Source organism: Dendrobium catenatum, unplaced genomic scaffold (genome assembly GCF_001605985.2).
Source record: "Dendrobium catenatum unplaced genomic scaffold, ASM160598v2 fragScaff_scaffold_594, whole genome shotgun sequence".
Classification (NCBI taxonomy): domain Eukaryota; kingdom Viridiplantae; phylum Streptophyta; class Magnoliopsida; order Asparagales; family Orchidaceae; genus Dendrobium; species Dendrobium catenatum.
In genome coordinates this window covers 163,967-177,219 of record NW_021319056.1, presented here as the reverse complement: position 1 = coordinate 177,219, position 13,253 = coordinate 163,967, and the positions used below count along the sequence as shown (strand labels likewise).

Sequence of the window (13,253 nt, the reverse complement as noted above, 5' to 3'; positions counted from 1 at the left end):
AGCCTTTACATCGATATAAGCAGGCCAATGGAAGAGCAGATCAAGTTATACATACGATTAGCCATGGAAGATAGTGACTTTCGCCTACGCACTTCGATGGATAATAATGTGTATAACCCAAAATTTCACGAGATTTCTCCCATTCGATACATCAGCTCGAATGGGGTTTATTTGATTGTGGGGATCGGTTTCCTACGGGCGCAAGCCCCCGTAGTTAATTACATCTTAGACTCTGGTATAAAAAAACTCTCGATTAAGGATATTGTATTATTCCCTTCTTAATTTGGTGCACAGATAAAGTTCCTAGATTATATTCCAAGAGGAGAAACTCTTCTCTTTACCCTTAGTGATAATTAGACCTTCTAGATGAATAAAAATATGATTAAAATTTTAAGTTTAAAAGATCAAAAGATTGGGTTACTATCCTAAGAGAAGTGACATACTCAAAACACACTAGAAGAGAAAGACACACAGAGGGGTGTATGACCTGGGCTTATGCTTGTCTAGAGTGAGCTGCCAACTAACATTCTAAACACAATTAATCGCCCTATATGCATATAAGATAGGAATGTTCTATCCTAAGGAATCAAGGATTTGTAATTCAAAAAGTTTAAATCATGAACTTTATAATATGCAAAAGAATATATCTAATGTTGTGTATGATGCATGAAACAGATGCATAACTAACAGTATTCTTAGGTCTACTAATGTAATGCATATATATAAGGTGCAATGTAAAGCAATGTGTGTAAAATGCATGTTTGACATCTAGAGTACAGAAAAAGTAAATAAATACATCAAAGGTACTCTCCAGGCAAGGTACCAGCATCACGTCACAGTAGAAAATCATCGTAACGGGGCCCACTTCATGTGGGAAAACAACGATGCCCGTGGCATAATATGTGGCCTACATTACAGGCCTAAATGACTCTAATGGTCTCTAGGGCTCATAGAAGGTGGGGGTATCATACCCAAAATCAGAAAAAGGCAAAAAAAAAAATCTTGGCGATGTCACTTTGTGTGGAAAAACAACGATGCTCATGGCACAAATAGGTGGCCTACCCTACAGGTCTAAATTACCCTAATATTCTCTAGGGCTCACAGAAGGGGGCAAGCTTTGGCCTATAGGGCCAAAGACCTATGGCCGACTACCTAAACATGCTAGAATACCTATTAACAATATGTGTATGAAGTGTAACAGTTCCGATATATAATTAGGAGTTCTTTACAAATTGCAGAGATTATACCTGATTGTGACGCTGTCACTTACAAGCTCATGAGCAAATGCTCCTCTTTAATTCTCGATCATCAAGATCCAATGTACCTCGCAAGATAAGATAAAAGAGAAATATACATATGAGCATATATGCTATTCATAAAAGAAATGCAGGTAAATAAAAATATAACTAACAGAAAATTTAAAAATTGCATTTATAGAACATGTACATATAGTAAACATTGAATAATAAAAGAAAATATCGGCCTAACCTAGAGCTAGAAGTCATGTCCTAACCAAATAAGTCTAGGTGTGTGTAACAGGTTGTGTAGTTTTGATAGGTCCTATGTAGGATAGTTTAATTATAGTTGTTTGTATATTTTTTTATTTGTTGAAGGGCTAAAAGGGAGATTTTAGTTTGAGTTTAAATATTAATGTCTTAGGATTGATTTTAGAAAATTTATTTTAATGTTCAGTTGATTACCACATTTGTTTCTCACCGAGGCCGTGAGGTTTATTTCACCCTTCTTGGGGCTAACTTAATAGCCTCGTAGGCCTGGGCTACCCAGTGGCAACCAATTTTGTTGGTTATAAATTAAAAAAAAATGTGAATTAGGTAACTTATTATTAATTAAGGTTAAATTTAAATCATTAATAATCAATTAATTTTAAAGTTTTAACACCCCCATTAAATCCATTCGTAACGTTGTGCCACCAGGCTCGAGAAAGCAGGCCTCCTTAGGATACTTAGACTCGCAACCCGGAGTAGTCCATCCAATAAACTTCACCTTTGGAGTGGTTGTTATGTATTAGGGGTTTGTTGAAAGATTAATTAAGAGTTTGATTAAACATAGATAAGTTATTAGGTTTTGGGTTATGATGAAATCTCTTAATAAATTCCTTATGATTCACTTAGGTTAGGTTTTGATTCACTTGACTTAATATTAGAGGTGTTTTAAACTAAGTGTGTTGTTAATTATAAGTGGGTTTGATTAAAGCTCTGATTTTTGAAATCTTTTATGTTGGTAAATTTTAGTTTAGGTTTACTCTCCTAATTTAATCTACACCTTTTAAGATTTAGATTGGTTAGGGGTTGATTAGGAGATTGGTTAGACTTGGTTTGAGTTTGCATTTTAGTGGTTATAAAATATTAGTTATGGTTTGAATACAAATTAGGTGTTTTAGAGCATTTTTAAGAATTAGATTAAGGTCGATTTTATTGGTTCATTGTTAGTAGATTAAAGGGCATTAAACCTAAGAAAATATGTCACTAAGTTTAAGTTTTTATGTCTCTATCCTATAAGGAGCATGCATCCTAAGTGTACGTTATTTAAGACTCAGTCATTAATTTTTGTCCTTATGCGTCACTAAAGTTGTAGGACTAGAAGTTTTTTTTTCTAAACATTTTAGACATCCGTACATGTATTAAAAAGCTTAGGGATTTATACATAAAAGTACGATAATAAGTAGAAATGCATTAGAAAGACGAGAAGTAAAGAGAAAGACAGCTAAACGCAATAGAAAGAAAAGAATGAAAATCATTAAACTCATCGCCACACAAATGGAGGAGTCAGTGGCTAGGGCCATGACATCGGGTGAGGCGATGAGTTTAACTAAGCTTCGCCTGGGGGAGGTCGCAAAGGCCTGGAGACTCCGGTCTCTTGCTTCGTGCAAATCAATGGGGATGAGAGCAGGGAGTTTGGGTCCGGCTACCTAGAGGAATGTTAGGCATGCGAACCGAAGGAGGCTTCGGGAGGCTTCAGCTAGGGAGAGGCGACTTCGGCCTTCAAGTTCAGTCCGAACGGAAGAGAGGCGGGGATAAGAGGGGGGCTTCGGCCTCCTTAATTTTGCGAACACAGAGAGAGACAGAGCCAGAGAGGGAGACCGAATGCCTAATTCTTTTCGTATGAGAGAGCTTATCCCCGGGATAGTTGCGATCCTCTGAGACAAATCTGCTGCCTCGTCTTCTCGATCCCACTTCAATACATCAAAAAATCTCTATAGTGCTGCTCTCCGCTGATCGACGACACATTCCTCCTAAAACGAGCGTATCACGCAACTGCGTACTACGACAGTGACAGAGTTTGTATTTTGGGGAGATCATAGCCATTAAATCAAATTTCTTGATCTGACCATGGGATTCAAATTGGCTTGGAAAGTTAATCAAGTTTTGATTAGGATTTATCTAGACCCAAGAGACTGAAATCAGGTTCAAATTGAGTCAAGTCTGGTTCTATCCGGGTCAACTCGAGCTCGCCTCAACTCGACCAAGATTAATTCAATAAAACAAGATAAAATAAATCAAACTCGAATCAATGTCGATTTGAATTGAATCGGGCTCGACGAGGCTCGATTAACACGATCAAACACATTCGAGGGCAAAATAGGATAAAAACGAGTTCAACAAACTCCACCCCAACAGGTGCGGCGAACGACAAGTGAACCTTACGTGTTGGCGTTGACCTCCTTATCTCTAGGAAGATGCAACCCTATAACTAGCTAAAGAGACTTACTAGGAAGATGCAATCCTACTATCAAATAGAAAGACTCACAAGGAAGATGCAATCCTACGACCAACTAAGGAGATTCAAGAAACATACGATCATACACCAATCATGCAACAAGTGTCCCACCATGCTATGATCATACAATCACACAATGCTCATGTAAACATGCAATAATGGGATGACCATTCAATCATGCAATCATCATCAAATTATATAATAATCATGCAACCATAGAATCATTATACACTTATATCACAGTGGTCTTATCATCAAACCATGCAATAGTCATGCATTCCCATGATATTATACAATCAAGCAATCATCACATACTCGTGCCACAATCAATTAAGTATATAGCAATAATCAAATCATACAATAATCACACTATTATATGGTAACCACACGATCATGCGATAAATATAAGATAGACATTTAATTATACTGATCCACACAATAATAATCAAATGATCGTTTAATAGTCACTAACAATCATATAATTATATAATGATCATACAATTACATAATAATCAACCAATCTTTATTATGATCACATAATATTGCAACTATCATCTAATCATGCGATGATCATATGATCACGCAACAAACCCAAATATGCAAAAGTCACTCAATCATGCAATGAGCAATTCAAGATGCGATGATCATCTCAAGATCAAACAACCATATAATGACATGCACTCAATCAGTCATTCAGTCATGCAACGATCACACAATCATGCAGGCATGGTGGGACAAAAGAGAGAAAGAAACCTAAAATTCGCTTGACCAAATCGAAATAGCGAATGAAGGAGACTCAATGCTCACTTGACTAAACCAGGATAGTGAGAAGGAGCCAAGAAAAGGAAACTCAACTATCTGCCTAATCACACTGAAACAGCAGAATAGAAGGGGGATCTTATGCTCACATGAGCAGAATCAGATCAAAACAGTGAACGGAGAAAACTCAAGGCTCATTTGACCATATTCGAAATAGCGAGTAAAGAGCCAAAAGAGACTCAACAACCAGTAGAAAAAGTCAACAACCATAAGGCAAACTCAACAACCACTCGACTAGAGATCGAGGGTGAGAAACGACGAGGGACACTCCACGATCACTCGACGCATATGCCGAGGTGATACAAAGAGGATAAGAATACACTCGACGATCACCCGGCGCATCTGCCGAGGTGATACGAAGAGGACAAGGAAATCATCTATCTACCTGACCACATTGCAGCAGCAGAATAGAGAAAGAAAAATGGGTCTCACATCCTCCTGACCATATTCGGAACAGCGAGCAAGAGTTAGAAAAGAATCATCTGTCTGCCTGACCAAATCAAAATAACAGAACAGAAGGAAAAAAGAAAGGTTCCACATTCACCTGATCATCGAAATAGTGAATGGGGAAAACTCAGTGTTTACCTGACCAGATCGAAACAGTGAACAAGAGTAAGGCAAGTAAAGAATCAACTGTCTGCCTGACTAGATCGAAACAGCATAACAGAAGGAAAAAGGTATCTAACATCCACTTGACCATATTTGCTACGGCGGATGAGGATGGCCCAATGTTTACCTGATCATATTCGAAACGGCTAAACAAAGGGTTAAAGAAAAGGGGAGTTCAACATTCGCTTGACCATATTCGTAACGGCGAATGAGAACAGCTCAATATCCACCTGACCATATTCGCAATAGCGAATAAAGAGTTTCCCCAAAGTCTAATGTCCGCCTTACCACATTCGCAATAGCGGGACAAAAGAGAAAGTCCAACATTCACCTGACCATATTTGCAACAGTGAATGAGGACGACTCAATGTTTGCCTGACCTTATTCGAAATGGAGAAACAAAGTGTCACTAGAAGACTCAACAATCTCCAAACAGGAAATAAAAACAGGGGGAATGAAGAGGTGGTTAAGTATGCCTCCCAGTGACTTTGTCGGGCACCCAACCAGAAAGGGGAGTTCAGCATTCGTCTGACCAGATCGCAACAGCGAATAATGAGCCCTTCCGAAAGTCTAATGTCCACCTGATCATATTCGCAATGATGGGACAAAAGAAGCTAGTCCAACATTCACCTAACTAGATTGCAACAGTGAATGAGGACAACCCGATGTCTGCCTGACCATATTCGCAACAGCGAGACAAAGGGAGAAAGAGAAAGGGAGTTCAGTATTCGCCTGATCATATTCGCAACAACGAATGAGAACAGCTCAGTATCCTCTTGACCATCTTCCTTTTCGTCGAATCACAGCTTTCATCGCCTACATTAATCCCAAAATTTCAATTCAATAAATAAAATTATTAAATTCCTTCCTTTTAAAATAAAAGAAAATAATTGAATTTTCACTAAATAATAATGTGGTTGAACTCTCTTCCTTTTCTTCTTCAATGCATTCTATTTCTTCAAACCGAATGAACAAACCTATCATACACGAGAATTTACATCAATTGATTGTTAATTTCTAAAAATGATTGAAAGTTAATTATTCTTAAATTAAATTAAATTAAATTAAAATACCTCGATAAATCTTTCTTTTCTTTTTTGTTGAATCAAGATAAGACTTTCACCCTAATGGATTTCTTCCGATTGAACAATCACATACTATTGTTTTAGTTAAAGGAATAAAATTTTACAAATTTTCTTTTCTAAATTTGAACAGAAAAATAAGAAATTAAATCAATTACACTTTATATGTCGTTAGAAAAAAAACCTTCCAAACCCTTCTTCCTTCTTCCTCTAGTCGGGTACATATCTTTCGACAATCTCAATAGTAAACAAATCTCCTCCCTCAAATTTTATTTTTTATAGAAAATATTCTCTCGCTCACCTATTTGAGTTAAGGGACCTGTTCAATTGAACCGGTGTAGTAGGTTCTCACAGTATAAGCAGATAAAAAAATGAGTATTAATGCACCTAAATGTGGGCAATAATTAATTTAAAATTTTAAAAAATTTTACACTCCTACGGCAGCACATTCACATTAATAATTGCCACAGAATTTCACCCGCATATCCCCGATAATCATCCCAATTAAATGCTCCTTGATGAAAGAAGATCATCAATTATATTACAAGTCATAGTTGTATGAGTGTCCTAAGTAGTGTGCATGCCAACTATTAAAATAAGGGACTCATACACACCTCATCAATGCGTCGTATGCCTCGTGAACGTGTCATACACCAGTGAATGCTTGCCTTTGAAAAAGTAAAAATGGTACACTATTTGCATCACGGGTTGCATGACTCTCCAATTAAAGTATGCATGACACGTCAAATCATTGAAAGAAGGTGACGCCTGCATGCCTTATGTTGTGTAATATGCATGTACCAAAGACATACAAACAGATTAAAAATATATTTAAGTGGTGTGTATGTATACCGCCAATAATAAGAGTGCATTGTACAAGTATATACATCAGTATGTAAACATACCGTCAATCATACAAAACATTGTGTGCTTATCGACAGTTATGCAAACATGCAGGTGCATCACACAAAATATACTTACAAGTAAACATGCAAACAAGCAAATACACATGTTAAGTACCCAAATATGTAAACATATATATCTATATTATGCACACATGGTAGGCTACATGCCAATGCATCATGCATACATCAGATAACATGTAAATGAATTGTGCATGTATCAAATACAATAAATAAACATCATGCATGCACCATGCAACATACAAAAATATTATGCAAGCATGTTAAGTAGTGCACAATGCACATACAAGCACTCAAGGACAATACAAACATGTGAGTTTGATAAATCAAGGACAATACAAACATGTGAGTTTGATAATCTAATAGGGTTCTACCCACATACACTTCAATGCAGCCAAGCATATGATTTTTCAAAAAATTTCAAAGCACTTTTCAATAGGTTTTATAATTTTAATATGACAAATGTTATTTCATAATAAGATATGATTTGTCATTATAACATTTATTGCATTCAATAAAAGAATGTGCATGAAAATATAAAATTTGATATACAAGAGTTCATACAACAATAAATTAAGAATAATCTATTTATGAAACTTGTTAGTTGATTATAAGCATCAAAAGATCTTTACAAGTGTCGGGAAATAATCAATAAATTTTTCAATAATAATAGGATTGACAGTCTACTCAATAATCCAAACAGATTGATATAATTAATATGGATTTTGCCCCTAGCAAAGAAGTTTACATTAATTCAATAATAAATAATAGTTACTTACCTCTAGGCGAGCGACACAAAACTTTAATCCTTCCATATGTTCAACCGACAAAGCTACAAGGACAACAACTAGAAAGTGCTACAAAAAAAAATCAAATAGTTAGAAACATGCACTTCGAAGCATCCGAACTAATTGACTTTAGCTACAACATCAATGCTAATATTAAGTATTGCAAAGATTTTAGTAACCCTATAATCATTCTAATCACATCAAGTAGACTAATTCAAAGATTTCTCCCTAATACTTTAATTAATAGAAGAATATATACAAGACAATGGAATGATTAAGATTATATAAGGTTTAATCCACTCAAATAATTAATTTATAAATAGGAATTGCTCTAGGCTAGTAAAAGCCTAATAATTAGTACTTTATGACTCTACAAAAACTAATATAGATCAAATATTGCATTGCATTGAATACATAAGGACTCATACTAGAGGACTTGAAACATTAGAAAAGAAAAGGAAGAGAAAAGAGGGGAAAGGAGAAGAAACTAACTATCAAAAGAGAGGGAATTGAGAAATGTTCGCCAATGGCTAATGTCAGGAGGAGAAAGCTGTTGTCGAGAAAGTAGGAGTTCTCGACGGCTGTTGTTTGCAAGAGAGAAACAGAAAGGAAGAATAAGGAAGAGGTATGGCAGTTCAGGTTCTCAGCTGCTACAGCTAGTTTATAGCATTACTATGGGCTGCCACTCTCTCATACAAATTACTGTTAAGTGACAAGGGTTTAAAATTAGTTATATGAGTTTATACGTTTTAAAAGATAGGAGAAACTAGTTTTGTGGCGAGAAATGAACATTGAGGCACAAGCAATGTTGAAGCAGTAACATGGCGAGCATGATTGCATTAGCGTTCGAAGTGAACCCCTGTGCTGCTTCCATGGCAGTATCGTTTATTAGAGTAGGCTCCTGGGACACATTAATGGCGTTATACTGTCTCTCCCTTAGAGCTATGCCTTGCAACCTTAGCATTATTAGCTTAACATTATTCAGTTTGGCTGAAATTGGCACCTTAATGCATCTTCTAGTTGTGACAATAAAGAAGAATCTTAGAGCAGGGAAAGTAAAATGCAACCCTAATTATTTTGCTTTTTTGTTACTGTCCCTAGCTTGACCTGTTCTTGCCGATCTAGATTGATCTCATGGTTTTAACTCCACAATCCTAATCAGGATTCAACGCCCATGATCTCCTGACTTAATTTCTCGGTGTTTAGGAAGTTGAGTCAGTCATGCTGGTAATGGTGGCGACTGAAATTTTTGAAGAGGGACTCTTTTGTGTGTGGCGTTCAATTAATCCAAAGATGTTCTAATTTGATAAATTTACGAGTGATTTTGGAGAATTTGGAATGCCATATAATACCAATATAGTGTTTTATTTGATAATAAATTGATTTTTATTTTTTACATGAATATTTCAAGAGTTCTTTTTACCTTTGTGTGCCAGTTAGTATCATATATGATCGGTTTTATGTTTTTTTTAATATTAGCATTTCTTCAGAGCTAGTTGAGTTAATTTTTCACTAAATGATGACTTGCAACTCCGCAATTTAAAATACAGGTTATGCGTGAGCTATGCATACCGAAAAAATTCTCGTGGGAACTAAAAAGTGGAGAATGAAAGCCTGAATTGATTCTGTATAGTTGCAAACTGATATTAAGTGATTGTATATACTTGATCAATAACCCAGTACAGGGGCATGTACAGAATCTCCGTCCAGTTAGTATCATTGCTCTGATGTAGCATTCGAAGATTTAGCTTTTACGACATTAGAATTTTTGTTTCCATATTAAAGTTTTTGATAGTCGATTATTGGGCAAGCACAATACACAAAGGTTATTTCGAATTCATTGCTGATGGATCATCCAGCTCATAACAAAAACACATCATGATGTAATTGCTTTGAACCTTGAGCTCGTTTTTTTGCAATTTTCATAACACGAATTTTGTCTAATAGACCACATAATAGTCTTTGAACATTTGCTCTGTTTAGTCTTGAGATTAGAGTTTCATACCATACTCGTCATAAAATTGTATAGCTTGATATTAGAATTTTCTACCATTCGCATCATAAAATTGATATCAGTTGTCTGAGGCTTTATTTGGAACAATTTTTATTTAAAAAATTTTTGTGCTAAAAATTACTTTAGAAAACGATAAAAAAGTTATCTCAAATGAAGCTTGAATATAACATGGTATGCATTTGAATTACTTGAATAAAAAGTTCGTCTCATGAAAGTCATGATTTTCTAAAGTATTTGGCTATTCATCTTAAAAAAAGTGGGATTTAAATGTTAAATAAATTGGAGATGAAATTTGTGGCGTGAAATTTTGTTCATGCTTGAAAAAGCAATGATAAATAATGGAATTGCTTGAAGGTTGCTTTTTTATTCTATATCGAACTCTTCTTCATAAAGTTGCATATTTGATGGTGGATTGATGTGATGTTTGGATCATTAAATGTCTTGATGATGATCAAAAAGGAATTGTGATTCTCTTTACTAAACCTGGTTCCTCTATCGAGATCGTTCAGTGACCACTTTTTGAATAAAAATATCAAGAGTCGCATCCTGATGTTCACCGTATAGAACCCAATATTATCGTTATCATATTTTTTGCTACTACAATAGCACTTATATGACTAGCCAAAGATGGAAAGCGAAACCAAATCCTAGCAGAGTCGCTAGAAATCTGTGGGCTCTGAAAATTTGGCCTCGTCCTCCCCCACTTGTTTTTTCGGGGGAGTTTTAACTGATTAAGTTTTGGGGTAAATTTTGGGAAGGCATATGGGTTTGTAGATAAGATACTACCTAGAGATTTCGCCTCATTTTGTGAGGACTTTATTATATGAGTTATGGTTTTTTATAGGTGCAAGCCCCTATAGTTAATTACCCCTCCTGATAACAAGAGATCGATTACGGCTAGTCGTTAATCATATAGGTAAAGATACGTGTTTTCTGGTGTATAGTAGCAACACAAGTTTAGAATTTAAAGGGTTGATATTTAAAATTAAAAATATCACCATCTTGTACTTAAAGCGGATGGTGGGAGAATGGATAATGGACTCAATCAAAATCTCATGGTTCCGTCATCCCAGGCCATCGTGGTACCTGGTCTACTTAGTCAAAGGAGGTAGTCGACCCGACCTGATAGAAGGATCCTTGTTGGCATTCATAGGTTTCTTCGTCCAAGGGGACCTTGTAGACTTGGGGTAGATGTTTGTCTAAGGGGATAAATTTGAATCCACCTTAACTAATAGAGGGCTTTATGCCCTACCGATTATATCATATTGATTCATATCTCAAGGATTTGATGTCACTAAGGAATATGTTGGCTTTGGGCATAATCATAATTTAGTGGTGCCATTTGAGGGCAAAACCACTAAGGTTTAGAGGGGCCCGAGTCATAACCGTTTATCAAACAATGCCATTTGGTGGCAAAATCATTGGTCAGAAGACACGTACCATGTCCTTACTAGTATTAGATTATTTGAAAATGAATCATAGTAGTATTTTTTGCTAGGCATTAGCTCTATGTGAGATGATGTAAATTTTAATTTGTTTACCCCGAAAAATTATTGCGGAAGGTGGATGAATTTTTTTTATGTGTTTAATGATTTATTTCAATTTTAAATATTTTTGGATTTTGGGATTTTGGAAATTTGATATTTGAATGGGTAAGTAGTTGAGAATATTTGGAATTAACACCTCCGGTTGATATCTACGTTCAACATGGTCATCATCAGGATATTTATGAGGGGTCGCATTTTGTCTGTTTGACTCTGTCGACTCTACCAACTTGCTGACAAAGGATCAGATTTGTTACTAGTTTTGTGGTTTTGTTAATATTTTTTTTAGGTCTTGAAGGCCTTATATGAACGTATAAAATAGATATTTCGGTCGACATCCTGACCGTATATCTATTTGATAATTTGAACCATTTAACTCCTATCTATCCATATATAAGGATCGAGCTCGAACTATGTTCATTTATTGGCCCGTACAACATTCCTAGAAGTCATGTGGGTACCTATAACACGCTCGTCGGGGCTCATGCTGGTGTTTGAGGGCATTTTATAATTATTTATTGAACCTTATCGACTCATATTTACCTTCTTAGGAGGATCGTGTTCAAATTTATTGACCCGCGCAACATCCCTAGACGCCACGTTCGGTCCTACAACACGCTCGACAGGGCCCATGCAGGTTATGTAATTACACACGCCCTTTTGTATACCTATATGTATACATATTATAGTGCATGTACTGGAGAATTTTTAGAATACTTCAGTTGTACTGGAGATTGTCATTTGAGTGCACACAACATTCCATTTGAGAATTTATATGCGCCTTCTATCCGTTGTATGTGTGTTGTAGATCCGATGACGTAGTGTTGTACTATGGTCATTTTCTCATTTCGTACATGTAGACTGTCGTTCTCTACTTGTTGCTTTATGCATGAGGACTATAGTGCACGAACGAATCTCCTGTTATTACTACAAGTACTTGCATATGTTGTATTTTTCTTGCATTCTTCTTGCGGACAACATTTAGTGTCTGTGTCAGGTTTTCTACAGGGCCCGTAGACACTTGTACCTATCGCATGTCATTCAATATTTGCTTGCATATAATATATAGCATGTATACGGGTCTCCCACAGCGGCCCGTGGGAGCTTGTATTTGCTGTAGTCCTTTAGCATTTTGCTTATGAACACCACATCGGGCGTACAAGGGGTCTTCTATTATAACTCGCAGGAGCCTACATCCGCTACATATCTTCAATCTTTGCTTGCAGTGGATCAATGTATTTTCCAACCATTGATTGATTATTGACTATAAATATGTTGTAGCATTTGTTAGCTGTTGTTGATTATCGTCGTTGCACATATGTATGCTTGTTGCACATCGATCCTCCCATTTTTGTAGGAGACCGATACATTTTCTTGTATACTATTATTGGTCCTTGGTATAGCTGCATTCTCCACTTCTTCATCCTTTCATGCTGACTGTGAGAAAATTTATGCAATTATTAAATGTTAACCACCACAGCTTGCTCGGGTTTGGAGTATTTGCCTGTGCCTCTTTCAATTCTTCTAGCAACTATTGTCTGTTTCTTCAAGACACTAGAATTGTCTATCAGTGCTTGCAAGTGGATGTATTGGGTGCTACTGTACATTTCCTGCATGATTGTTATGAAGATTATCATTGACTCTGACTTTATGGCTTGTGGAGTTGAATGCATCTACTTGTATTTTGAAGCCGGTCGCAAAGCACCATTACAATTGTTGCACGTGAACCTTGAGTC

At 36.2% G+C, this 13,253-nt stretch overlaps 1 protein-coding gene across 5 annotated transcripts in view; it reads left to right on the top strand.

Moving 5' to 3' along the window:
- Window positions 1–13,253, top strand: part of LOC110115963 — an 83,122-nt gene that overhangs the window by 43,876 nt on the left and 25,993 nt on the right. For 4 of the 5 annotated variants that reach the window (XM_028694901.1, XM_028694902.1, XM_028694899.1 and 1 more), the window contains one exon: window positions 9,510–9,910. The exons of the other annotated variant lie outside the window; for it this stretch is intronic. In XM_028694901.1, the coding sequence (XP_028550734.1) occupies window positions 9,510–9,569 (60 nt within the window). In that variant the 3' untranslated portion in view covers window positions 9,570–9,910. Of the gene's footprint in view, window positions 1–9,509; window positions 9,911–13,253 lie in introns of those variants that run through there. 5 annotated transcript variants of the gene reach the window in all.